At 53.0% G+C, this 26554-nt stretch overlaps 1 protein-coding gene across 5 annotated transcripts in view; it reads right to left on the reverse strand.

Moving 5' to 3' along the window:
- Positions 1-2464: 2464 nt before the first annotated feature.
- Positions 2465-26554, reverse strand: part of CC2D1A (coiled-coil and C2 domain containing 1A) — a 35902-nt gene continuing 11812 nt past the window's right edge. For 3 of the 5 annotated variants that reach the window (XM_030545848.1, XM_030545847.1, XM_030545845.1), the window contains 20 exons: positions 26051-26184; positions 24904-24976; positions 24302-24441; positions 23648-23786; positions 23101-23273; positions 22014-22136; positions 21263-21321; positions 19867-19983; positions 19045-19118; positions 16726-16784; positions 16588-16639; positions 15424-15523; positions 13921-14011; positions 13073-13204; positions 12411-12466; positions 8368-8434; positions 7184-7310; positions 6483-6559; positions 6064-6111; positions 2465-5596 (listed from right to left, as the gene is read on the reverse strand). In XM_030545848.1, coding sequence (XP_030401708.1) covers positions 5576-5596; positions 6064-6111; positions 6483-6559; positions 7184-7310; positions 8368-8434; positions 12411-12466; positions 13073-13204; positions 13921-14011; positions 15424-15523; positions 16588-16639; positions 16726-16784; positions 19045-19118; positions 19867-19983; positions 21263-21321; positions 22014-22136; positions 23101-23273; positions 23648-23786; positions 24302-24441; positions 24904-24976; positions 26051-26184 — 1862 coding nt within the window. In that variant the 3' untranslated portion in view covers positions 2465-5575. Of the gene's footprint in view, positions 5597-6063; positions 6112-6482; positions 6560-7183; positions 7311-8367; positions 8435-10874; positions 11165-12410; positions 12467-13072; positions 13205-13920; positions 14012-15423; positions 15524-16587; positions 16640-16725; positions 16785-19044; positions 19119-19866; positions 19984-21262; positions 21322-22013; positions 22137-23100; positions 23274-23647; positions 23787-24301; positions 24442-24903; positions 24977-26050; positions 26185-26554 lie in introns of those variants that run through there. The other 2 variants (XM_030545846.1, XM_030545849.1) reach the window with 2 other exon arrangements.

Below are 26554 nucleotides of genomic sequence, written 5' to 3' on the forward strand. Positions count from 1 at the left end.
AGGGTCCGCTGGTCCCGCGGCTCCGGTGGAGCTCCCGCAGGCGTGCCTTCGGAGGGTCCGCTGGTCCCGCGGCTTCGGTGGAGCCGTGGGACCAGCGGACCCTCGCAGGAGGTCCACCGAAGCTGCGGGACCAGCGGACCCTCTGCAGGCACGCCTGTGGGAGGTCCACCGAAGCTGCGGGACCAGCGGACCCTCTGCAGGCACGCCTGTGGGAGGTCCACCGAAGCTGCGGGACCAGCGGACCCTCTGCAGGCACGCCTGCGGGAGTTCCACCGGAGCCGCGGGACCAGCAGACCCTCTGCAGGCATGCCTGCGGGAGGTCCACCGGAGCCATGGGCCTGGCGACCGGCAGAGCGCCCCCCTTGGCATGCCGCCGTGCTTGGGGCGGCGAAATGTCTGGAGCCGCCCCCGCCTCGCTCCACTGTAGCCAAGCGTTTTAACCAGCCTTGCGGGGCCAGGAGGGCTGCTTGCTGCTAGGCCTGAGTTGGCCAGCTGGAGGCATGCGTCAGCCAGTGCCTGAACTCCAGCCCAGCTGAAGGGGCCCCTCCCTGTCGATTAGTGACTGTTTGTGCTTGCAGCATAGGCACCATCAGGGCTGGGGTAAGGGTCTAGAACCTGCGCCTGCAGGGCTGCCAGGTCACAGACACCCAGCTGCAGCCCAAGGAAGGTATTTAAGATACTGGGATGGGGAATGGGCCTGGACCCAGGCAGTGGTGCCAGCAGAGCCAGCGGGTGTCTCCACGTTTCTGAACCACGGGCGGGGAACACGTTTTGGGTCTGGTAGTAAAAGACCCCAAAGTGAATGGACTAACCAGGGCCTCTTTCCTTTTGCAGTCCCCCGTTAGCTCCCATCCCCAGGAATGAATCCCTAACATAGATTTCATCTGGCCCCAGTGCAGGCTCGAGGCAACGACTGTAAGGTGGGTGCACAATGGGTTGAAACCCCCCCACTCTAGTAGATCTCAGTGGTTTCCTGTCGAGCTGGAGGGACGGAGCTAGCGGGATCCTGCAGGGCTCTGCCCTGGGGCTGGTCCTACTCAATCTTTTTGTTCATGACTTGGCTAATGGAGCGGAGTGTGCGCTTATGGCTGTGGCAGAGGACACCATGGGAGGGGCTTGCAGCACGTTGGGCAGGGTCAGAATTCAAACCAACCCTGACTAACTGGAAAAGGGGCCTGAATTCAACAAGATGAACGTCAATGAAGAGCAAGTCCTGCACTTGGGAAGGAAATGAAACGCACGGCTACACCCCGGGGACTCCTTGGATAGGGGGCAGGATGGTAGAAAAGGATCAGGGGTTACGGTGGATCACAGATTGGATATGAGCTACTGCGGTGAAGACTAATATTCTGGGGTGTATTAACAGGAGCGTGGTGTGTAAGACACGGGAGGGAACTGTCCTGCTCTACTCAGCACTGCTGAGGCCTCAGCCGAGTGCTGTGTCCAGGGCAGGCACCAGCCTTCTACAAGGATGTGGACAATTTGCTGGCAGGACAGAGCAGAGCAACAAAAATGATGAAAAGGTTTAGAAAAGGTGACTGTGAGGATTAAAAACACTGGGCAGGGTTAGTTGTGAGACAAGACAGGGAAGCTGGTAGGTCTTCCCCCCAGGTCCACGAATCTAACCAAGTCGTCTACAACTCCCTGAGCTCTTTTAAGCCCGATCTGAGGAGCTGGCAGCAGGCGGAGGCCATGGAATGAGTGGTCGACCTGCACGGCGCAGAGCCCTGCTAGCGCGCCCCCATCAGCATGCTGCTGCTCGGCTTGCACGAAGCACACCGGGACTGCAGCTAGGCTGGGAAGCAGGGGAGCCTGGAGGATCTGCTCATTAATTCACGGCCTGTAGACCTGGCTCTGTGCCTGCGTTTAGTGTCTGAAATGGGGCTAACTCATCCTGAGACAAAGTGAACGCAGCACTTTGAGCTGGTAAAAGGGCAAGAGTGTTACTGGGGTCGCTTCTTCCTAGGCAGCGCCTGGGGCCATCTCCCCCCTTCAGACCAGGCATGCGGCACTGTCAGAACCAGTCAGCAGCCTGTGTGTGCAATGATCAAACTCGATCTCGGTCCATTTCACGGAGGGGGGGGCAGGCAGCCCCATTCATAATTAGCCCCTTTGTTGGGAAAGAAGCTGAGGACTAGAGCAGTGGGCTCTGAGCGATGCCCACTGCCTGGCTGTTCGGGGCGTGGGACTCCCACCTCCAGGGCGTTTCACCCACACTGGCTTCCACAGAACTTGTACGTTACATTAATTTACCAGGAGCACAGCTTGAGCTAATGCAGTCGCACCACTAACCGACCCATAGCGCTTGCTGGAGAGAACATACTACCACCAGGTGAGGAAAGGGCAGTGAAGGATGGGTAATGAGACAGGGTAGAGGCACAACTGATTTCAGCTGCTCTCTTTCCCCTGGGGGCGGGGGGGGGGGGGCTGCCATTAGGGGAATCGGGCAGAGAACACCAAGGACTGCAGAGGTTCCAGAGAGGTTTAATTGTTATTTGTTACAGGATTTCAGTTCAGTGTAGAGCTGGGTTTGGTTTTGTTTTTTTGGTAGAAAAAGAGATTTGTCTTAAAAACTTTATATAGATTTGTGGTCTCTCTAAGCACAAAATAAACCCGAACGCAGTCAGTTCCCACGTCTCTGCTTTTACATTCGCTCTCGGATTCTCCGGAGGGACAGACAGACGCCCCCAGAGACAGGCACTTACTTACAGCATGTAAAAACAGACCCAGCAACACACTCTGCGGTACTGGGCTGTGGAATCAGACCAGGAGGATCAATAGACATTTAGACAATTACCCATTATTTACCCTCAAACAAGGTTTTGCTTGGGCCAGAGACAGAAAGGGTTAAAATTTGGTTTAAAAGGAAGGTCTAGAGGGGGAAGTTGAGATTGGACCATTTCGACAGCTAATCAACTCCTCCATCACCCAGCAGCAGCTCTTTGGATCTGGTTATTTACAGGGACTGAAGGAATGTTTCTGTTTAAACCAAGCTGTCACTTGCAAGGGGTGGGGAGAATCCGGATTAGCCTGACGCGCTCCCTTCACTGGTGTGCAGGGGCTGCCGCGCGGCTCCACCCGGCTCAGCGCCAGTGGCAGTTTCACACGTCTCTCAGTGCCAGGCCCGCAGGGAAGAGCCACCGGCCCACAGCCAAGCTTCGACTGAGATGCCAGCGAGAGCTGGGCACTGCAGGAGGGAGAGCTGGGCACTGCTCGGGGGTTACAGGCGCCTGCTTAGGCAGCTCAGAGCCGGGGGTACCTTTAGTGGCCCCGGGCTGCAGCCTCCCATGGAGCATGGGTTTTTTTAAATCCACCATTCCCAGGTAGGGTATCCCGAGCCATGTCCTACGCCCCTGCCAGGGCTGAATACGGTCCCTTCAGCGAGAAGCCAGGCGCCAGGGGAGACGGGCAGCAGGGTGAACTGCAGATCTGTTTCACCCTACTGCCACTAAGAAAGCCAGCCCCGTGTGTGCGTGCGCCCGGCTCTCTGTCCAAAGGGCAAGGAACGGGCATGGGAGCGGGACTAGCGGCCAGAGAGGGGCTTTAGCTGCAGGTTCCTCTATGGCCACTACCAGTAAGTGACTGGGTTCTAGTGCGACGTGCAGGGCAAGGGGGATCTTGGATAGCCCTCAAACGGGCCCAGTAGCCCTTCTGGGTGGATCAGGTAAGTAGCGAGAAATAGCCCAGTTCTCCACTTCCTTCTTTCACAGCCTCCTTAAAGTAGCAGGCCCACGATGGGGTTGGCAGTTCACGTGTACCACCCTCCCCAGGCATCCTCTGCCTGGAGCCCTGCGAATCCTGAACAAAGCAGCCTGAGCAGCTGGGGCCTGCCGTCCCTGGGGGAGAGGTGCGTGCAAAGTGCATTGGTGCAGGGACCCCTCTGTGCAAGATGGGCTATGACCAGAGTGCAAATCGGGGGTGGGGAGAGGGTCCCTATGAGCCACGCTGGGGCGGAGGGGGAGGGAGCATCTTCAGGGTCATCGAGCTCAGAGAAGGTGCGGACGTCTTAGTCGGTATTTACACGGGAGCCAGTTCCGGATGTTGGGGCAGCTGCTCTGAGCTACACTCCGGCGCCTTTTCGGTCCCTGTGATCGTCCTGGCCTGGGCTGGAGGAACTGGCAGGAACGGCCTCCCTTCGCCTGGAGCCCTCTGGAGTCAAAGGCAGTGCCACATTCACACGCTGCGTCCCTGCTCTGACTCCTTAAAGCAGCTTCCTGCCCCACATACCGCCCCGGCTCTCACCCTGCTGCGTGGGGGGGGCTCAGACAGTGTCTCGGGGCTAGGAAAAGGGTTTTCTGCCCATCTCTGCTCACGCCCCTGCCTCCCACAATGCAGGCAGAGGCTGGAGGAGCAGCTGCTGCCAAAGCAGAAGCTCTGGTGAAGGGCGTGGGGGGCGTCTGGGGACGTGCACTGGTCACACCACGCACCGTTTGTCAGTGTGATGCAGACAGGCGCTGGAGCCATCCCCGAGAGCTGCTGCTGCAGGCAGAGGACAGGGGCAGTCCGCCAGGAACAGCACCAGGGACTGCATTATCTGAGCGAGGGGTAAATGCCCCCTCTCCTGGGGCCTCCCTACCTTTGGGAGGGGGAGCACAGGGCAGCGCTCACAGGTCGCAGCCTTTGCCTGGCCCCGGGCACTGCGCAGTACGAAGCCCCCTTTGAAACCACTGCCCAAAGGGCAGTGCGGATTGCACTTTACCAAGGGGGCGGGGGGTCGCAGGGACAATGGCCCTGAGGAGCCCTGCTCCAGCCAGCACTGGTGCCCCATGACAGGGAGTTTTCCCAGCTACTCCCTGCCCACAGAATTCTAGCCCAGCTCCCGCCCCGGCTCAGACTGGGCTCTGAGGGACAGGGCAGGAGATGGGACAGGGCGATTTTCCTTTGCACTGGGCCGTGCCTGGACTAGGACGGAGACCTGTAGCTGAGAACGGGGTGCATGAGCCACAGATCCAGCCCAGACCCCCGTCAGATGGTGCTGAGAACAGGCCGGGGGCTATTACAGGTAACGGCCTGCAGAGATGAAGAGTCCTGCACGCTGCAGTACTGTCAGTCCTCACAGCCCCGGGATGAGCCTGCCAAAGGGAGGCGGGACCTGTGGTCAGCACCCATTTGCCACAGGTATCTGCCCTAGGGCAGGCCCAGCCCCTGTAGAGACAAACCTAGTGAATAAAGTGCTCTCCCGCTAAGCCAGGGACCAGGAGCGGGTGGACTCTAGCATCTGTGCTTCTCAGTGAGCAGAGGGGCAAAGTGATTGTCACGTGATTGTCTGGCTCTTCTCCCTGTGGGACATCATGCACCTCAGGGTTTGGGGTGGGGCTGTTCTGGGGGGTGAGGTCAGGGCCTGACCAGAGGGGGGTGGGGAAGGGCACAAGGACAGCACCCGCCCTACACTAGCAGAGGATGCAAGGTCAATTTCAGGGCCTTTCCCAGCCCCTCCAGTACATCTCCCCCCTGGGCAGAAAGGAACTCCACCCCCCCATTAGTGTCTGTCTAGTTTCTCCCCCATGGGGGGGAAGAGGAGTGCAGTGTAGGGGAGTGGGCCATTCTGTTCCAGGCCTTCAAAACACCAAGGGCTTCATCTGCGGAACTTCTGAAGCTGGAAGAGAAAGACACGTGTGGGTATTTGAGTGGCAGCCCCTGAGGCCATGTGGGGCAGGGCAGGGCAGGGACTAACAGCACTTAACTCATGGGCGGGGCTACAGGAACCACAGCAGGTTGGCACGAGGGAGCTAACGCTTGCACTCGGGACCCCTGAGACCCTGGGACTGCAGAACTTTGGAGCCTCCAGGCCTCAAGGATTGGGAAAATCTACTGTGTCGGGGCCACCATAAATCTAGTGAACCATCTCGGAAGCATCATCGACCTCCATCGTTGGTCAGCCCCCTTCATGACAGTCCGGGCAGAGAGGCCGAGCGTGGAATGGGCCATGGAGAACGAGCTCCCCTCCAGCTGCCAGTGGGGGTGCAGGGCTGAGATGTGGGAAACTGACCCTGCTCTTGGAATAAGCCAAGAACTCCTGGCTGAATGCACTTTGACCCTGCTCAGCTGCTAGGGGACGCTTACCTCACTCTCCACGAGATTCCGCTTGTACAGGGCTTCCTTGGCGGCGTCCTGTTAACCAACACAACAAGCATCAGGATGTCAAACTCTCCTGGGGCAGCGGGAAGCTGCTGCAGGGACCATGCCAAGTTTGACAGCTCTGCCGCTTTAAAGCAGGCACCTTAGCAGCACTGGGTGATGGGCCTGGCACAACAGACTAGCCAGGCTTCTGCCTACACCCCCACAGAACCACCAGGCAGTAGTGAGCATGTGAAGTTACACACCAATCCAACAGATACCAGTCGCCCCATGTTACTTATCACGAGTAGAAAGGACTCATGCAAAGATGCCTGCCCTGTCCCACCACACAATCACAGAACCAACGTTCGGCTTCTGCCCCAGCTTCCTGCCAGGGAGAAGAGAACGGTAAGTGGTTTCCTCACCCGATTGCCCTCGTTCCCGAGACGCCGAGCCGAATCGGTGTAGAACTGCAGGAACCTCTCCAGCTGCGACAGGTACTCTAGGGGGAGGAAGGTTAGATTCAGTCAAGCCTCTATGGGCAGGGCAGGGGTCTTCAAACCTTTCTGTGGCGGGGAATGCAGCTGAATAGCGGTTCTCTCCAGGACACCTCCCCTCCCGAACTGCAGAACGCTCCCGGTGGCTGCTCACACAGTCATGCAGCGTTAGGAAAGCCCTTATGTTCAGTTGCTTTTAGCACAATCGCTCAGTCACACAAGGCAGCCCCAGCACGTCTGACTAGCCAGCGCTCTGAGGTTTGGGAATCTCTGCTCTTGAGACCACCCCTGTGCCTACGGTGAGAGGGAGGGGGATTAAACAGGCCCAGTCAGGCACTGGCTTTAGGACTAAGAAGAGCAGGGGGGCCCTTAAGATGCTGTAGGAACGAGGCTCAGGAACTACCACAGACGTGACAAATCGCTGGTCTCTGCCCAAGTCCTAGTGGGACGTGTGTCCCTTGCCCCAAGCCTCTTTCACCCTTTCTCGTCTCACGCACAGCCCAGGGCGGAGGCCGGGGGAGGCTTGCGATGTCAGGCTGTGTCACCCTGAGGCCGAAGTCCTCACCTCTCACAAGCACTGTGATGGGCAGCACCCCCCACACACCCAACGATCGCAGGGCTGCACTGACCTTTCCTGAACGCAGGGCCCCCGTGCTGCAGCTGGGATTTCAGCCACTGGCTCCGCTGTGTGATGTCCTGGAACTGTTCCACTAGCTCATTGGGAAGCTGCCTGTGAGCCTGTCTGTACGCCAGCACCTGCCAGCAAAGCCAGAAGGCCTGTTGGCTTCCCAGGCAAACACAGAGGAGCCCACAAAGCCCTGACATACATCAAGTCATTCTGAGCTGTGCAGGAATCGGCGCTGGGAGCAGGGAGCGCGGGCTGGGGAGGGAGCAGCTCAGGAAAAGCAGCCAGGTGAGAGAGGCACTCCCATGGGGAGTGCACACACTGCTGCCCTCCAAGCAGCCAACACCCAGATCTCCTGTGCAGGGCAGCGGAGGATGCATCCAGCGGCAGGGCAGGACTCCGTCCTGTATTCTCTCACCCTTTCACATTGCCCCTAGAAGGGGACATGACCTGCGATGTCTCCCATAACCCGGCACCCTTGCGATTGTGCGGGAAGAGCCATCGCAGCCCACCAAGCAGGGGACCTGCAAGTTGTAAGAGGCTGGTTCCCCTCGGCGGTCAGTGGGCTAAGTGGGTTTGTGAACTCAAGATAATTTCATTGGGAACCGCCACCGGGAGCAGGGCTGGTGAGGACCCACCCAGCAGAGACAAGGGACCAGCCCCAAAGACGGTGCCTATGCGAGGGAGAGACAGAGAGCCAACACGTCTGAAAATCCTGGCCCCCAGTCAGGGCGGGGTGTGGTCTGAACAGGTGCTCCATGGGGAAGGTGAACCCCAGGGAGGGAAACGCCTGGGCCCATCAGTGCCTCCCAGACAGAGGAAGCCTCACAGCATTAATGTGCTGGGGCCTGATCCAAAGCCCACTGCAGTCCAAGGGAATCTCCTAAACAGAGACAGGCTTCAGCCAACCTCTTGGATTCAACCCCCTCCCGAGGCCAGAGACCATTCCAAAACGCGCAGCGTGAGCTGCTTCCCCATCCGGACGGTAAGCGCAGGCTTTGTCAAGGCAGGCGACTGGGAGTCAGGTCTCCGGGTTGCTATTTCTAGTTCTATCACCCAGTTCCCTCGTGGCATAACCAGCGGCTGCAGAAGACCCTCACCCCTTCCCCACAGAGTTCTGCTCAAGGCCTAGCTGAGCCGGTGCTGCCAGAGAATCTGGGCAGGCGTAGGGCATCGGGTTTCACTCACCTTCTTTTCCAGCTTCTCCTTGTCAAAGGCTAAAACATTCAAGCTGTGCAGAGTGTGAATGGGTTTGCTGCGGGAAGAGAAACATTAGCTTTGGTTAAACCCAAGAAAGAGGCAGGATTTCATCCCCTGGAGGTGGGCAGAATTTCCCCTCGCTCTGACTTCCCAGAGGGGACATGCTCTGACTCCAGAGACAGGAGAGACGCCCATAGGAATCGAGACCACGCCAGTGCAGGAGAGATCCCAGGGTTTATCCTACTGAGATCCTCATGGCCTGAGGAAGCTTTGCCCTGCCAGAATGCCCCACTTCACCCCAGAGCTGCTACTCCAAAGCAGGCATCAGCCCCTCGGAGGGATAGCAAGCATGCTCCTGTGAGTGACCCCGCTCCCGCTACCTAGAAATGAGCGCCCGACACCTGCCAGTCGCTCCAGCTCCCAGTTCAATGGCTTTGCCTGGCTAGATGTCGCGCTGGTGAAGGTAGGACGGGTGCAGAGGCAGCACTGTCCTCAGACAGGCACTTGGGTGTGCTACGTGGCGTTGAAAGGATCAGGGATGGGTGGGTCAAGTACAGTCACGTTGTGTCAGACAGGGGGACCAGAGCTCAGGCAGAGAGAGGGGAAGTGAACTGTCCACCACCACAGCCAGGATTACAACTCAGGCATCCTGATTCCCAACCCCAGACCCTCCCCAGCTCAAACCACTAGACTCTACTCCCGTTCCAAAGCTGTGACTACAGCCTAGGAGTCCAGAGACCCAGTCCCCTGCTCCAGTCATTAGCCCACATGCAGCCTGGAGAACACCGCAGCCTTCAGAGAAGCCACCTGCCGCACGTGAGCAGAAAACCCCTTTGAGCCAACAGCTCAGGAGACTGGTGGGGTATTAACTCGGACCCGGTGCATTTCAGTGCACGGTGGCCTACCAGCGCTTGTAAAACATCCTGGAAACAGGAGCCCAATGGCGTGTTCCCATCAGACCCCCCCACCTGTCCAGCTCTAGCTACCTCTCACTTCCCAGCCCCGCCACGCAGCAGAGTGACTGATGGGCTGCAGGCCCCTGGGAAGAGTCTGTGCCCCTCTGTCATGGCCTGGGTCAAGTGGGTCGGTCCAAATGCACAGAGGGAACATTCACCAGATTAAAGGAAGGGCCCCCAACTCTGACAAGCCCTGAGGAGGTGGAAGGTCTCTGGACTGAAGGCAAAGCAGAAAAGTGATCCCTGCTGCCACACAAATCCGGCTGCATAAAGATGCTGGGCTCTCAGAAGGCAGTTAGTGGGAGGGAGATTAGAGCGTGGGGTTGGGACTCCTCAGGTCTACTCCCAGCTGTGTCACTAACTCACTGCATGGCCTTGAGCAAGTCACTTCCTCCATTGTGCCTCAGTTTCCCCTTGCAGTTAACAGTCTCACTGTCTCCTCTCTGGTACAAACTAAGGCAAACCTTTTGCTGGGGATGGATTAGTTTGTCTCACGGAAACTGCACAGACATGAGCTCTTCACACTCATTCTCTCTCTCACACCCCCCCCCCCCCAACACACGTCCCATCTTTGCCATTTCCTTTCAGAACATCACGTGCTGCACTCAGGCTGAGAGATACTTCCAGAACCGGGACTTCCATCACGGGGAATCAGGGATCCAGGCACAGAAGGGAGATAGGGAACTGCTGTCCCTCCCCGAACCGGGACCTCCGTCACAGGGAATCAGGGATCCAGGCACAGAAGGGAGATAGGGAACTGCTGTCCCTCCCCGAACCGGGACCTCCGTCACAGGGAATCAGGGATCCAGGCATGGAAGGGAGATAGGGAACTGCTGTCCCTCCCCGAACCGGGACCTCCGTCACAGGGAATCAGGGATCCAGGCATGGAAGGGAGATAGGGAACTGCTGTCCCTCCCCGAACCGGGACCTCCGTCACAGGGAATCAGGGATCCAGGCACGGAAGGGAGATAGGGAACTGCTGTCCCTCCCCGAACCGGGACCTCCGTCACAGGGAATCAGGGATCCAGGCACGGAAGGGAGATAGGGAACTGCTGTCCCTCCCCGAACTGGGACCTCCGTCACAGGGAATCAGGGATCCAGGCACGGAAGGGAGATAGGGAACTGCTGTCCCTCCCCCACAGTCCACTTGCTCTCCCCAGGCCAGATCCTAAGCCCGGGATGCGTCACCAGGAAGCAGACTGCTGTGACCCTTCCTGTGACTACAGGGGATTTGCCAGCCGCTGCTCGTCCCCCCCTGCCCCCAGCTCCTTTTCATTTTATTCTCTCCAGCTCCGAGTCCTACCCAATTCCTTGCTCCTCTCCTCCTGAGTATCTGCTTGGCCTTCCTCCTCCTCGAGCCTCTGTTCTTCACCAGCCTCTGTCCCCTCTAAGCCTCCTCCTTCTCCCTCCCCGTCTCCAGCCTGGGGCTGAGAAAACCCATTGCCCCCCACTCCCTCCATCTCTGCCCCTAGCTCCCAGAGGAATTGTTCGAGACCCCCATGCTGCTCTGCACACATCACCTCATACCTTTTCTCTGCCCCCTCAGCAGGCGCATACCTCACCTCTGCCACTGGGGAGAGGTGGCAGGAGGATGAAATAGGGAGCAGGGTCCGTAAGACGCCAGCAAAGGGGAGAGTATCCCTGGATTACACGCAAGCAGGAGGCTCCTGGAATACCAGGGGCTCTAAATGCACTAGTCACTCTAAGCTATTGCTCTTCCAGGGCCAGCAGGAGCGAAAGGTGTTCCACGTAAGAACTTCCAGGGCCCAAGAGGAGGAGGCGGGTCCAGTCAGAGCCGGCCTTGCTAGAGCACTGAGCAGATGGACGTTCTGAAAGGAAATTAAAGACAGAGACAAGAGACCATAAACAGCGACTGCCAGACAGAGGCTGCGCCTTGATCTCAGCAGGGCCTGCACAGACTTACTCATCCCATTCAGAGAATCTGCTAGGACTCGCCGGGCATGGGCCATACAGCCTAAGGTATCTAAGCACAGCACACTGCCCTCTCAAAGCGCTTCTCAGCTAGCACTGCCAGGATCCCCTCCCCACGTACCCAGGATCTAGCCAGGATCCCCCATTCCGCACACGAAGATGGGAAGGGCAGAGTGGGCGCAACCCCATGCATTAGACAGCCACACAAATGTTCTGTTTTGCTGTCCAGACTACAGTGGCAAGTCTCTCCGTGGGTGCTGCTGTTTTACTGAACTTTCCTCACCCCACCCAGGAAGTCGGGTCTGCCCAGCAGGATGGAGGGAGTTGCTTTCTCCACTGGAGCAAATGGAAAATCAGTCGCAGATGAGTACAGCTTTGCACTTCTACACCACTGCTCATCCATAGATCTAGGAGCGCTCGATGAAGGCAAGCATTCTTTCCACTTTAGAGCAGGGGAAACTGAGGCACGGGGCAGCAAAGTGACTTGCCCAGGGTCACACAGCGAGTTAGTGGCAGAGCCGCGAATGAGCTCAGTTCCTTGCTCTAACAAAAGCATCTCCCCCACCCATTACAAAATAACTGTGATAACTGGCATATGGCGTTACCATGAGCAGCTACCATACTGCGCAATAATGCAGTTTGTTAGAGCACCACGCATGTAAGGGATAATTAGTGACTGAATAACAATCTGGGTTCTGTTCCCTACTCTGGCACAAGTTTGTTCCGTAACCACTCACTTCACCCTCTCTGGGCCTTAGTTTTCCCACCTGTACAATGGGGATAATTCTGACCTACATCCCAGAGAAGACATTGTGAAGTGCAGGGAGATTCTGTGCGTGGACAGAAGGTCCTAGAGCAGGGCAAAGAATTATTTATTATTATTATCCTGGAGTTTACAGTCTACAATATCAGCACTGCCAGCTGAGGGTAGTTTGCTTATGCCCACATGTCTCATCATCCAAAGCTACAGAAGCAGAAGCTCACCAGGGAGGCAAAACGTCCAGCAGGAATCCCGGGCCCGTAGCCCCGACAGAATGGGAGTGGGGAAGGATCCTTAGGCAGACAAATCCTCACAGTTTCCTTAGAGCACAGACAAAACCCTAAGCAGCACAACTAAGCTAAGTCAATGCTAGTGGGACGTACCTGTTGCCCACATCCCTTACTGGACCGACTGTTGGTTTTGGTTTGGGGAGAGCAACCTGAAAGAAGAGGCAGAAGCTTTCAAAATAAGTCATAGCAGTGCGATGCCTTTTCATCCCCAGATCTCTGGGTGCTTTACAAGAGGCCGGGACAGGATCATTACCCCACTTAACCGACGGGGAAGTGACGTGTCCAGCCTCACACAAGTCAATGGCAAAGCTGGGAAGAGAATCTCCCCAGTACAGAGCCCTGCACACCGGACTGGGCTGCCTCTTTATTAGAAGGAAAAAGGGCCTTTTAAAGCAAAATCCCCAGGAGTATCACCACAGCTCACACGGACGACCCAAGGCAGACCTGCTGCTCCTCCTCAGGCAATTTTTCTTTTAGGTCGACTTCCAGCTTTCCAGACCCCAGCACACGAGGAAGCTTTGTAGGCGAAGGGGAGATGTGACCGCTCTGTTTGGGAACGACTTACATTCCCTCCCTCACGCCAACCCCCCGATGGATGGACGCTGCCTCCTCTGACTGGCAGCCCAACGCCAGTGGCCTGGGGCTAAGGCAAAGTCTCTGCAGAGCCAGATCTGACTCACTTTCCCAGTCAGTCCTAGAACCATCCTGCCTAGGTCACAGGGAACCCAGAGCCCCATCAAGACAGCTGCCCTTACCGCCGGCATGGTCTGAGGGTCAATCACCAGCCATTTCTCTGTTCTTGTCTCCAGCTGCTGAGAACTCAGAGGCTCCCTTAGCCGCACAATCACCTCCAACTTCCCCCCTGTGGGCCGGCGGCCATCCAGTAGCTAGGCATGGAAGAGAATGGAGCAGAGACGTGGGTGTAGGGGAAAAATGGTGAAAAACCAAGAAGAGGCCAAAGCAAAATGAAACAATGATGTCTAGTCCAATATCCCATCTCTGGCCATATCTAGTCTAGCATCCTGCCTCCCTGGAGCAGACTGCTGGTCCATCTAGCCCAGTGTCCTCTCTCCAGCAGAGTCTTCAGAGACAGGCTCAAGCACATAATTGGCACATGGCCCAACAGTGAAATACTGCACACCCAAGGGGACTGGAATTCCTTCCTGACCCTGCAGCCACCTGCCGGGAAGCATGAGATTGGATTATCCTCATTTTAGCAGAATGATCTGTATTCCTGGTCAATTATCCGGCCCATTAAAATATAAACATCCGGACACAGTGTCTGCCTTTGCTCCTACCGCAGTGCACTCCCGACCCACTGTACAGCAGGGAGGCATTTCAGAGAGGTGTTGACTGCAGCTGGAAATGGACGGAGTCCCCAGTAACAGAACCAGCCCGACACTGACCAGAGAGTTCAGAGCAGCTGGTAATAACATCCAGCCCCTGCTCTTGCTCTGCTGTTTGCTCCTTTCTAGTTGCAGCTCCTCGGGCCGGGAGGAAGCTCTGGGACTGGGACTCGGAAGGATAAGAGGGCAGGATTTATAGGCAGGCACACACAGGTGCTGCTTAGAGGGAGGAGGGGGAACTCTCCACCGTTTCCTACCTCGACAATCTCCCGAAGCTCACATATTGTCTCCAGGGCCTCCAGTTTCAGCTGCGCTGTGCCCACAATGCGGTCTGTCTTGAACAGCCCCCTGGGAGATTGTGTGCGTGGGGGGAGAAAGGGATACGACAACATAAAATTGAAGTCCTTATCAGTCCCTCAGCCCAGGGCATCCAATCCCAGCTCCCACAAAAACCTCTCTGATCCTGGAACGTCCCCGAAGTGGGAATCCAATTCTCAGAAGTGACTAGTGGGTGGAACCCTGCCGCTCCAACCCCCATTCCCACAATGACCGATCCCAGCAGCGCTCCCACAGATCGAACACATAAACGGGAGGGTTTCAGCTTTTGGGGGAAGGTTCTGTCTCTATGCCCCCCAAGGGCCAGCTGTGCTCTGGAAGTGCAGCACATTACAGCACCAGTGGCCTAACTACAGAGGACAAAATATTCCTCCTCTGGCAGCTGCTGCTCCTCTCAGCTCAGTCCCAAACCTCTGTCTCCCAGGGCAGTTTCCTATGTACCAGTGTCAATGCTTCATGCAGCCTCTCTGTCTCCTAGACTCTCACAACCCTCCACTCACAAGTCCTCTCCCCTCCTACCTTGACAGAGCCCTGATAACCCAGCAAACCCTCTCCTCGACCATGACCACTATCCTTCCAGCTAAGGAGGGACACACATTCACTGCTGCTTCTTAAGTGGCCTAGTGAGTGGCACCGTTACGCTACAGTGCAAGGGGAGGTGTGACCAGACAGCAAATGTGAAAAATCGGGACAGGGGGTAGGGGGTAATAGGAGCCTATATAAGAAAAAGACCCAGAAATCAGGACTGTCCCTATAAAATTGGGACATCTGGTCACCCTAGGTGTGACTGTCACACACAGAGGCACAGCCAAGTGCTAGCTTTAATTCAGCTAGCACAGATAACAGTGAAAACGCGGTGGCACAGGCTTCAGCCTAGGCTAATCACTTGAGTATGCAGCCAGGGGCCCCGGTGGGCTCCCACATGGGTATGCACTTGCAGCGAAGACATACCCTGTGTGACACACTGTTCTCCTCCCCAAGCAGGCTACCTCTGCGATGCTCCCAACACAGGGGCGGGACACAGGCAGGGAATGAGCCCAGCTCTCTGCCTGGCAGCACAGAGTGCTTCCCAGCAGGGCAGAGTAGGCGCTATTCCTTTGCTACGCAGGGTAACAATAACCTGCTGACCAGCACTCCGGGGACATGGAGATGTGCACACTTGGTCCATCTCACAGGATTGCAGGTTTTGATTTCAGCAGCAGACCGACTGTCGGTGGCAGTGAAGCTGTTAATAAGCAGTGACGCCCAACAGCCATTGTTTATTTCACCTTTGAACGCTGCAGCGGACCTTCTGGCTGCCCCCAATATTCATGAGTTTTCCACCCCAGGCCATATCAAGAGTGTCATAAGGAAGGTTCCCTCTAGCTTCTGCGGATGACATTTACACCTGCCCTCCAGTGCCCCCAGCCTCGCATCTCACTCACCCTTTGTGGACAACCTCAAACTTGAGGCCTTTGGTCTGAAAGACTCTCTTGAGCCCTCGGTGGCCCCGATTAATATACAGCTTGAACTGCTCTTTGAATTCTGGCAAGGGAACAGCAGCAAATCATGGTATTAGCATGAGGATTACACACCAAGAGAAGAGCCATCAACTGCATCCCTGGGCAAGACACGAAGCCAGGAACAGGGAACACTTTGTGCAGCTGCAATGATTTTCACCTGGGGATCTCAGTGCACTTTGCAGTTCATTATGCCTCAGTATAAACCCCTCCACCTGCTCCATTTTATAGCTGGAGAAAAGGAAACGGTGTGGTGAACTGATCTGCCCCCCAGGTATCACAGAATCAGCAGCAGAGCTGGGAACAGAACCCAGAAGTCCTGGTTCCCCGTCCCCTTGCTTTAGCCACTACAGCCATCACCTCTCACAATCTTGGGGAGAAAGACCTCGAGGCACCAGCTAGCATGTCACTGAAGATTACAGCCTCTCGGTCTTTCAACCTCAAGCAGAACGTATTTCACAGAAAGAGTTTCCAAGTCAGGCAAGAGGAAATTGTGATGCTGCCAGGAGAGGGACTAAAAACAGATCCAGCAATGCACCGAGGGGGCACAGACTGTGTGGTCCTTGCTCACACAGCTCTGCCACCACAGTGAAATCTTGTCCCTTTACCAACCACCCACCCCACCCTAATACACCAGTCCTGGGCTCCCCGCGCACACAGCCCTGCTGATGCCTCTCAGTCCCAACCTGCTGGCTCCCCACTTTTCCAGCCCGCGAGCTCCTCATACACAGTTCAGCGACTGTCCCTCAATCCTGACCTGCTCCTCTCTGCTCTCCTAGTCCCAAGTCCCCAGATAGAAGACTGACGTGCACCTGCAACGCTGTTTATCCAGGATCCCTGCAGTATCTAAGTGCTTCGTTGCAGAACCAGTCTTGACCTGTTCCATCCATTTCTATTCCTGCTCTGCAACTCTCTTGAGCAGAGACGGCCCGATCACATATGGGGTGTATTGTCACCTGGGCTCATTCCACATGCAGATCATCTTAAGGCCAGTGCTCTAGTCTTCAGAAATGAAATGCTAATGCAAGGGAACCCTCCTCCCAGCACAAACGCACATACATGCATCCATAACTCCAGACAGGAACCTACCAGGTGAATCTGTGTTTTTGATCACGTTGGTCCTATCTTTTTGAGCTTCCTCCTACAACACAAGACACAAGAGAGGGTGAGAACTGAGCCTTTCCAACTGAAGCCTGGGAATGTCACCGAGCAGCATTCAAAACTCACCGCATTGGGGTAGGGAAACTCGAAGCGTACGAAGGCATCCAGGTCATTGGGAGTCACACCTTAAAATACAAAAAACCCACCAGTTTACAGCTTAAAGGAGAAGACCTAATATGCAACACGAGATAAAAATCCAAGGATTCTGCTGGGGTCACTGGGAGTGAGCAATCCCCCCTGAAGCTATCTATCTGGGGGAAGAGAGCTTTTTAACCAAAGGGCAGATTAATTTGTACTGGAGACGTCTGGGATAGTCAAAATGGTTGTTTAAGACAGAAAGTTCCAGCCTACACTGAAGACAAATTCTTTTTCTAGAACTGGCTGAAAACTGTCAAAACTCTTCTGTGATGGAAAAGTCAGGTTTCGATTCAAAGATATTTTTCACAAGAAGTATCCAATTTCCTCAGAAAGTTTTGGCTTTTCTGCAAAAACCCCAAATGCCCCCAAAGCAAAGTATTTCTGTTTTGATAATTTGCCACGCTGCCACATGGGACATGTAGTCCATGTCCCCATTCTCCTCTACTAGCCGAGCTCCCGGGCTGGACAACTTCTTCCATGATGCACTGTAGTCATGGACTCCCAGGATGTACTGACTCCCCTCTCCAACTGGGGAGGGGGTGCACCATGGCGGATGCACATGCACCAGGGAGCCCAGTCTGTAGGAGAATGGGAGCACAAGTACCCAAACTACAACTCCCATAAGGCAGCATTCCTGAATAGAAATTTTTTAGTTTTCAAATTTTCTGTTGGGGGAAAAAAACCCATTTCCCAACCCACTTTCACCCTTGAGAGGGTCTATAATCCATCCTAGATCTGTGCATTCTCACGTTCTGCTCATTTCTTCCCACACATTCACAGTTACCACCATCTACCTCATGCCCAGCTATTGCTATTTGATCATATTTTGGTGTTATTTTTGTCTGATACCCTCCTAGCGTCCCATATCCCACTTTGTTCCTCCTCTGCTAATGACTGGATACATTTCATTAAAAGTTAACCTGAGCCAACGCTCTTCAGCAGGATTAAGGACTGGGCCTCAGGAGAAATAGCTTCAGTGTGTGGCTCTGCCACAGACTTCCTGTGTGACCTTGTGCAAGTCACATAACCTCTGGGTGTCTCAGTTCCCCCTCTGTAGAATGGGGATAGAAATACCGATCTACCTCCAAGGGGTGTTGTGATAATAAACAACATCTGTGAGACACTCAGCTATTAAGGTGATGGAGTAGTACCTACACGAGTACTTAGTACTAGGTAAGTACCTAGACGAATAGAGAGAGAGTTGCTGCAGGAGAAAGTTATTTCCAACTGAGGCTGAAAATATGGGGACTATGGAGACAGTAAATCTTCTGCAGCACTTAAGTTCCTCATAAATTGCAACTTTGCATTTCCATAGCAATTTTCATTCCAGGATCTCAAAGTTTACAAGAAACATTAATAAATTAAATTAAAGAGACAAGGTGGGTGAGATAATATCTCTTACTGAACCAACTTCTGCTGGTGAAAGAAACAAGCTTTTGAGCTACACAGACAAGAGTGCTCTGTAAGCATGAAAGCTTGTCTCTCTCACCAACAGAAATTAGTCCAATAAATGGTATCACCTGACCTGCCTTTTCTGTCTAATATCCTGGAACCCACATGGCCACAACAACACTGCAAACAATTAAGTTCTTCCCCAAGAACTAGGTGCTATTATCCCTATTTTACACATGGGGAAATTGAGGCACAGAGGCTAAATGACTTGCCCAAGGTCACACGATCAGTGGCAGAGACTGGGACGGAACTCATTTTTCCTGACTTTTATTCCCATATTCTAATCATCTGAGCCCCACTCGCAGTGGGGTTCTTCTCCTTATTGGGACAGCTCTGCATAACCGTATTTCAGACACACAATTTTTGATGCACCTGCCAGTCCACAAGGGGATCCCATATGAGAGGAGCAGGGAAAAGCACCAGTGACAATTGCTGGTGCTCTGACCAACAGTCTCTGGGGCATTTTAACAAAAGGTAATTAAAAAGCGTGGGAGTCCAAGAGCTGGAGCAGACACTGTAGCAACATCCCGTCCCACCCACAATGTCGTCAGACAAAGCGCCATGCTCCCACTGCACCTAGGCCACCCCCTTTGGTTGATACCCCACTCAGCAGCAGTCCTGTGCCTGGGGCTCTTCACCTGCTCCAATCGGTCACCGCATTAGCAGAACAGATAATTCCCACTGCAGAGCGAAATCACCACTCAGCACCTCTGCTTATGGTTATTTCGCATAGCAGTAATGAGACACATCCCCTTCACCCCCTCTTTTGCTAATAAGAGCCAACTGCTGTTTTACCTGGAGGAGCTGGGAGGTTGATCCCTTTCACTATAGTAAGAACCATATCGTTGCTGTTCAGCTCAGGAAAGATCCTTCAAGAATAAGGCAGAAAGAAGGTTAAACATCAAATAATTCCTACCTTCTCCAGCCAGCCAAGTAGTGACTTGGGACGGGGGACAGGAACGGGGAGGGGCGGGGGGGGAAAGGGGGTTGGCATGCTCTGCAGTGCCCCCTGCAGGTGCTGTAGGTTGACATTTCCTGGGCTTGCATACAGCGGACCAACACAGGTATGTCTCAACTATACCAGGAAAAATATATCTGCCAGGACAACCTTTCCATAGAAATGATCAAACGCTGCATTTATACCACCTTTCATCCAAGAATTGCAACGTATTATCCCCATTTTGGTGATGGGGAAACAGGCACAGAGTGCCTGTGTATCGATCTCAGTTTTAACAAATATTGTGTTTAATTGACTATAGAGTATGGCTCCAAGACGGCACATAGGGTTAGCCATGGGTGAAACATACAACAGCCCTATCCACTCCAACTGCTGTGGGCCCCCATCTCCACCTCATGCAAGAACTCAAACCAATTATTCAGTTCCTGAGACTAGAGTGGGAGGGAGGACTCCACACCGATTGGGAGGCAGAGGTCAATATGTATGCTCCAGTGTACTGAAGAGCTCCCCCGAAAGCAAGGCCACAGGAAGCTGCCCCCAGTGGAGTGCCAGACATATCAGCACCGGCGAGGTCTTGGTTACCTTCTCCCACCCTGCAATGAGGGATAGCATGGCTGGAATGAAAGGAGCAGGAAGCAACTGGCATCAAATTAACCTACTTGACCACACTGAAGGTCCTCTGCTCATAGTGGTACTTGGGCAATGGGAAGCCTTTGGCATGGGCTTGCTTTAAGATTTCCATGTTCTTCTTGCAATCCTCTGCCATCTTCTCAAACCTGCAGAGGGAAGGGCTAAAATGAGCCAGGAGTTTACTCTTATGGAGAGTCTTTTGTAGCTTACCTGTTATTCTGCACTCTGCTCTCAGACCAGTGCAAGAACCTTCACACCTGCAGCTCCTGCTGTCTGGAAGAGCATTCCTGCACTGTTCACTCTCCATCTCACTACAGATTGCAGGCGATGGCCTATCACATTCCCCCTCTTGTCTGTGGCTTTGGGTATGTCTCCACTACAATCAGGAGGCTTGACTGCAGCTCCTGTATGCCTAGCTAGAACAGTGGTAGTTTAGCAGCACAGGTGGTTACATGGGCTCGTTGTCGGAGTACATACCCAGGGTCAAAGATACCTTGGGTATGCCTGGAGAGCTGCAATCACACCTCAGGATCGCAGTGTGGACATACCCACAATTTCTCTCTCCTTCTGTTTATTAAAATCTGAACTGTAGTCTCAAAACTTCCCATGAGTGACACTAAAAAATACCCTAATTGTTTTATTTTGTAACATACATTGTGCACATCACATAAATATCTGGTATTGTTGGCCTCTGTCCTTGCTGACGGTATCTCTGTGTGCCTGACCCATTGAATCAGTTCCTATCTCATAAATTCACATCATGAGCCTACATCCAACAGATGTGGAGCAAACTGGACCCATTTGGGCCAAGGCAATCTTAATTTGCAGTCTTAGCTTTGACTCAGGATGGAGAGTGGAAGATAGATTGTTGAATTAAGCGAAAGCACCTTCTAGGATGGAGAGAGAAACTGGAGACATGGGGTTACCAGTTTCATATGATCACTACAAACACCTTCTATATTTAATATAGCACCCTTCATCAAATGCTTCAGAAGTTGCAATGCTTTTAAGTATTTCACCCACCTCTGAAATGCAGCCACCTCTGGAGTACAGAACAGAAGCTGGTGTGTATTGTTAAACAACACTGCACAGTGAGGTGTCCTGTGTGCCAGGAATTTTAGGCAGGCAGTATGGAATTACCTATGCTGGAATTTAGCCAGGACACTGGGGCTGGGAAAAATGCCATAGGATCATTAACCCATGAGCAGTCAGGACCCCTGCTTAGCATCTCATCTGAAAGGCAGAACATCCAGTAGAGCCCCCAACACAGACACATTTCAGAAAGAAAACGCATGACTTCCCTGATGGAAGCAACCAGGAAGGACACCCTAGGTAATTCTGCAGCAGCGTCATGGTGTGTACAACCAACACAAGGAAAGGGGCCTGAGGGAAAGAGGGAGAGAAAGCACTCTCGCTGACACTTACTTGGTTGTTTCGGCGATATTCCCTAGGTGAGTGAACTGCTTGGAGTAATTCAAACACATCTGGGACAAAAACACATGAGAGAGAAAGTTACTACAATCTGCCCTCCTCTGGCGCCTTCCATCCAAGGATCTGCAGCACTTCACTAACACACAGACACAGCCTCCTGTGGAAGAAGTATTCTCATTCACAATTGCAAATGGAGCCACTGAGACGGAAAAGGGAAGGTCGCTCAGAGGGGAAATAGAACCCCTGAGTCCTGTCTCCCAAGTTATCCTTTCTCCTTCATACAGACCTTTACAATCCACCCAGTACACTGCCATCAGGACGGCATTCCTGCCACCACACACTACAGCAATACACGTCTGCTAAACAAAACTGAAGTCTCCCTCAGCCCCCTGCCTAATGCCTAGGATCAGCAGTTCTTAATCTAGGAACCAATAGACACCTGTGTTTTCTTGCTACGCCCCTCAAAATCCCACAATCCTTTGCAGAGAAGGAGAACTCCAGAAGAGGCAGAGCAAGTTTGACTTAACAAGACGCAGCAGCAGGTGTGACCCTAATGCTCCTGGGATCACAGCTGACAGAATCTCCTCCTAGACTAAGAAGGGCAAGAAACTTCACTTAAGCCTAGGCAGGAAAGCTCCAGTCCCGGAGGAATCCGCTGCCATCACTGCTCTTCTGAAGAGCTTCCCAGGAGATTCTAAGCCTCTGAAAGCCCAGCCGAACGCTCTCTTCCTACTGCATCTCCCACCTCGTGCTGCTGCCTCATCAGCTTCATGAACTCCATGTACTGGCTGGCAGCCTCTGGGGAGATGCTGACCCCACGACGCTGCACAAGCACGAAATCCTCCTTGTTCACTGGGGCTTGAGGAACCTGAAACAGAAGTGAGGCATGACAGTGACCGGTGGTTTCAAGGGAAGAGATTTTCACCTACACACACCCATCTGCAAAAGTCAGTCCTGGAGTAAGGAATTGCCCATGCTGGACCACATCTTCCAACCGAGGCGCTCAAAACCCTTCCTCATTATCTTATCAAGCCTCACAGGCCCTGGAAGGCAGAGATTATCCCCACTTTGCAAACTGGACAAGTCACTTCATCTTTGCATCTCCATTTCCAAAGTCCCACAACAGGTCAGTATCAGAACCCGAACCCAGGAGTACTGACTTCCACTCTCCTGCTCTAAGCACTAGACCCAACTCCCCTCTCAGAGCTTGGAATAGAAACCAGGAGACTTGAATGCTCACCCCCTAATCTAACCATTAGACATATCTTCTGAAACAGGCAGAGATGTCAGCACTCTGAAAGCAAGTGCAGGGGGCGGGGTATTCCAGTGTTCAGTATGTAACACAGCTCCAGTTATATTTAAGTTCAGGAGCTTGTGCATCCAATACTCCTGAATTCAGGCAACACACATAGCTATGAATATTCATGTAGTGGCTAGTTTTAGAGACGGATTATCATTACAGTATAAGTAGCAATATAACCATTTATCTTTTTGTTATGCAGGATCCCCAGAGATCTTTACAAATTTTAACAGTGACAGATGCTGTCTGTGAGGATCATAACGCCCAGCGCTAAAATGCAGTCACTTCTGGGGTGGGAAGTATCAGTTGTCTAACTAGCACACAGCAATGGTGCACAACATGGTAGGAGAGAGAGTGAAAGATGCCATAATAAACGCATTTGGAATTGAAAGAGGCAGAATAGAATTACCCAGGCCTTCTGTGCTTTTGAAAAGGCCAGGAATCTTTAACAACTGAGTGGGAGATGCAGAGACCAGTACTTCTCATGCTGTGGATTGGTCTCAAATTAAATGCACTGCAGGGACCTCCTTACTTTGGTTATGTCGACAGGAAGCCCACCCTGGGACGCCTCGATCATGGGGTCAAGTCCCTTGGCCTGACGCAGGAACAACTTCGCTCCCTCAATGTCATTCTTCTGTTTGGCTCGAAGCGCCGCCTGCATCAGTTGTTTTTTCCTGCCCTCCAGGAAAGCCAGCTGCTGTTGGGCTGCCGGGAGGAAGAGAAAGAAGATAGTCACATCGGGGGTGGCTGTCAGGACCTCATGCTATGGGTAGTTCGAGCTGGGAATGTTGGTGTATTCAAAATACCAGGCTCATCAGACCCTACAGTCCTCTCTGGTTCCTAGCCTGTGCTGCCTAGTGTCATCATGCATGCTCTCCCTAAATCCTGGCCTGGACTCCTGACTACACCACAGGCACCGAGTCAGACAAGGGAACCATCCCATCCAGAGAACCGTAGCAGGCACCAGCACCACAGATCAGCATATAGGATAGCGTGGCCCTGAACACAGCCTGGCCACTTCCTACAGCATCGGCCTTGATGAAGACGGAACGTTTCTATGAGCTGGAAAGCACAAGTACCTTTTGTGGTGGCTTTTGCGGTGGATTTGCCAGTCCCAGCAGGATTTGCTACTGCAGGGGTACCTCCTGAAGATACACGTGGAACCAGCTTGGGCTGGGACGAGGCAGTTGGATTTGACAGCGCAGGGCGAGAGCCCAGCTGTAATTAACAATCAGAAAAATATGTGAAGCTATTTTTCTTACAAAAGAACGTGACATTTCTGAACTCTGGGACTCAGGCAAGGTGGGAATTGAAACAAATAGAGAGGAAAAAAGCCAACATTAGCCAGCACTATAAAATTCAACCCAAACACAGACCCAAAGGACTTCAAGGAACCATCGTGATCATCTGGTCTGACTTCCCACACATTGCAGACCACAGAATCTTACCTACCCAATCCTGTAATAGACCCCTAACCTGTAGCTGAGTTGCTGAAGTCCTCAAATCATGGTTTAAAATCTTCAAGTTACAGAGAATCCACCTTTTATGCTAATTTAAACCTGCAAGTGACCTGTATTCAGTTTCCATAGAGAAAAAAGTTCCATAGCACAAATGAATGGGGTTCTGTATAAAGTGGTCCCACCCCTGATAATCAATTAATACAACTCAGCATTGGTTTTAACTGAGCCATCTTGCGCCCAACGGATCAGGCTCCCAGGTTAGCAGAACCTGACCTTTTTCATCCCCTCCACATTGTCATCTTCCTCATCATTCTCTCGGTCTTCCTGACTGGCTAGTTTCATAGCGGTTTCCAGGACTCCCATGATGCTTTGGTCTCCTGATGAAGCCTCCATGCCATGGATGGGTGGGAAGCCTGCCAAAGAGATGGCAAGTCTAAAGAGGAGATCGAAACGGATTAAACTACTATAGAGAGCTGCTGCGTACCGGAGCTCCCCAAAGAGGTAGGAAGATTCCACATCTAGCTACTTGAGTGATAATGCCATTCAAACCCGCTGAGTGAACCGTGCTAGATAACAGAACTGCAGGGACCAAGGGGGCGATCTCAGAAGAAATGCCAAGGACCACAGAAAGGAGACTGAAATTCCCTCTTGCTCCTAGGGGAAAGGTCCTTCCAGGGCAGGGCTCAGAGACATTGGTGGGGATGGAGTGTAGAAAGGTGCCCTGTTACTGCCAATGCTGTATGTGTTGTAAACAGAGAGGTCTCCAAAGCTGCTATTCCTGAGTGAAATTCACACATATGGAAGTTTTAAAAAACCATGAGTGAAAAGTGTCCTCTGCTGTTCTACACTGGTACCAAACTAAAACCAGAAAATACCTGGTGGAACAGGCAGCTCAGCAAAATCCACAGTTTTCCCTGCTTTGTGAGCTCGGATGGCCTCTTGATATTGCTGAAAGAGAAATCAGGACTGAGCACCTCTGCCATGGTGCCTCACAGGCATGCCATATGCCTTATTATTTGCACTAGGATAGCACCTATAAGCCCCAGTGTGGGCAAGGATCCCGTTGTGCTAGGTACTGTACAAACAGAACAAAAAGGTGGTCCCTGCTCCAGAGAGTTTACAAACTAAGTATAGCCAAGAGGCAGCAGGTGGACACAGACAGCTGGGGGGGGGGGCCACAAGGAAACACTGAGACAATCCACACGCAAGCTGCCAAGAGGGGGGGTGTCCCATCAACTAATCAGAGTCAGAAAACCAGCTTGTGCCTCAGAATCTTTTTACTGAGGAGTTCGAATCTTACCCCCATGGCAACAGTTAGGGGTTTCTCCTCCCATTACTGCAGTGAGTGTGGTATGAGAGAAGAAACCTGGCTAACTCTAACATCCATTGGAATTATGCCATCAGTGGCAGATTAGATTCCACATCGTGGTTGGGTTTTGCTTAAGTCTAAAAGATCAGGTTTTTTAAGCCCTCCATTTCTCTGTCAAGATACTGGCAATTTGCATCAGGCTTTAATGCTCAGCCTTCAAGAAGATATTGAGCAAAACTGACGGATTTTACAAATAAAGATGATTGGCACAAGGATCGTTCACTCATCATTGAAATGCAGCAGTCTCTGGGGTGGAACAGAGCAGCTATTTAACAGCGCACAGAAACATTTATGCTACTTGAAGTGATATATCATGGATCCAAATGAAACTGCAGGGGGAAGGCAGTATGCAGTTACCCAAAATGTACCCCCCAACTTTTGAGGAAAGCACTAAAGACTAATAACTACGAGTGAGGAAGAATCTCACTCAAAAAGATGGCACGTCCAGAAGCACTGTGCTCCTGGCAAGTGGGGTCAGCACCGACTCAAAGAGAAGGCAACCACCAATCGAATCCCCAGCCAGCAGATAACATTGCCCCAGAAGGAATACTGCCCTGCTGTAGAGCTCTAATACAGCATGGTATCTGGTGGGGGTGAGGGGAGCCAGGATCCACTCAGAGCTGTAGGCCACAGGACTTTCACGCTTTTCTCACCTTCACAATGCGCTCATGCATTCTTGCCTTCCGGTCATCTCCTTTGCTCTTGGCCTGAGCGGAAGCTGTTTTGTACCGCTCCATCCTCTGCTGCAGGGCTTCCAACATGTCTCGTGGGGGTGAAGGGAGCTCTACTGCAGGGGCAGGGAGAAAGGGATGATATGTTTACTGGGTTTACTTTTCCAGCTTCTCCCTCCTTAACGAAAATCTGTAACTCTGCCCCAGCCCTTGCTGAGGTGGTGACAGAAGGCAACTCAGCATTTCATTTCCAACTCACTTCTAACTGCTGCCTCGAATATCTAGCTCTCATCATTAGTTGTCATCAGTAGATCTCAAAGTGATTTACGTATGAAGTCATAGAATTATCCCCCCTTTTTACAGATGGGGAAACTGAGGCACAAAGCAGGCTATGACTTGCCCGTGGTCACCCAACAGTAGAGCCAGAAATAGAACCCAGGTCTTCTGAGTCCTAGTCCAGTGCTCTATCCACTCAGCAACACTGAC

This window comes from Gopherus evgoodei, unplaced genomic scaffold (genome assembly GCF_007399415.2).
Source record: "Gopherus evgoodei ecotype Sinaloan lineage unplaced genomic scaffold, rGopEvg1_v1.p scaffold_40_arrow_ctg1, whole genome shotgun sequence".
In the NCBI taxonomy this organism is placed as follows: Eukaryota; Metazoa; Chordata; order Testudines; family Testudinidae; genus Gopherus; species Gopherus evgoodei.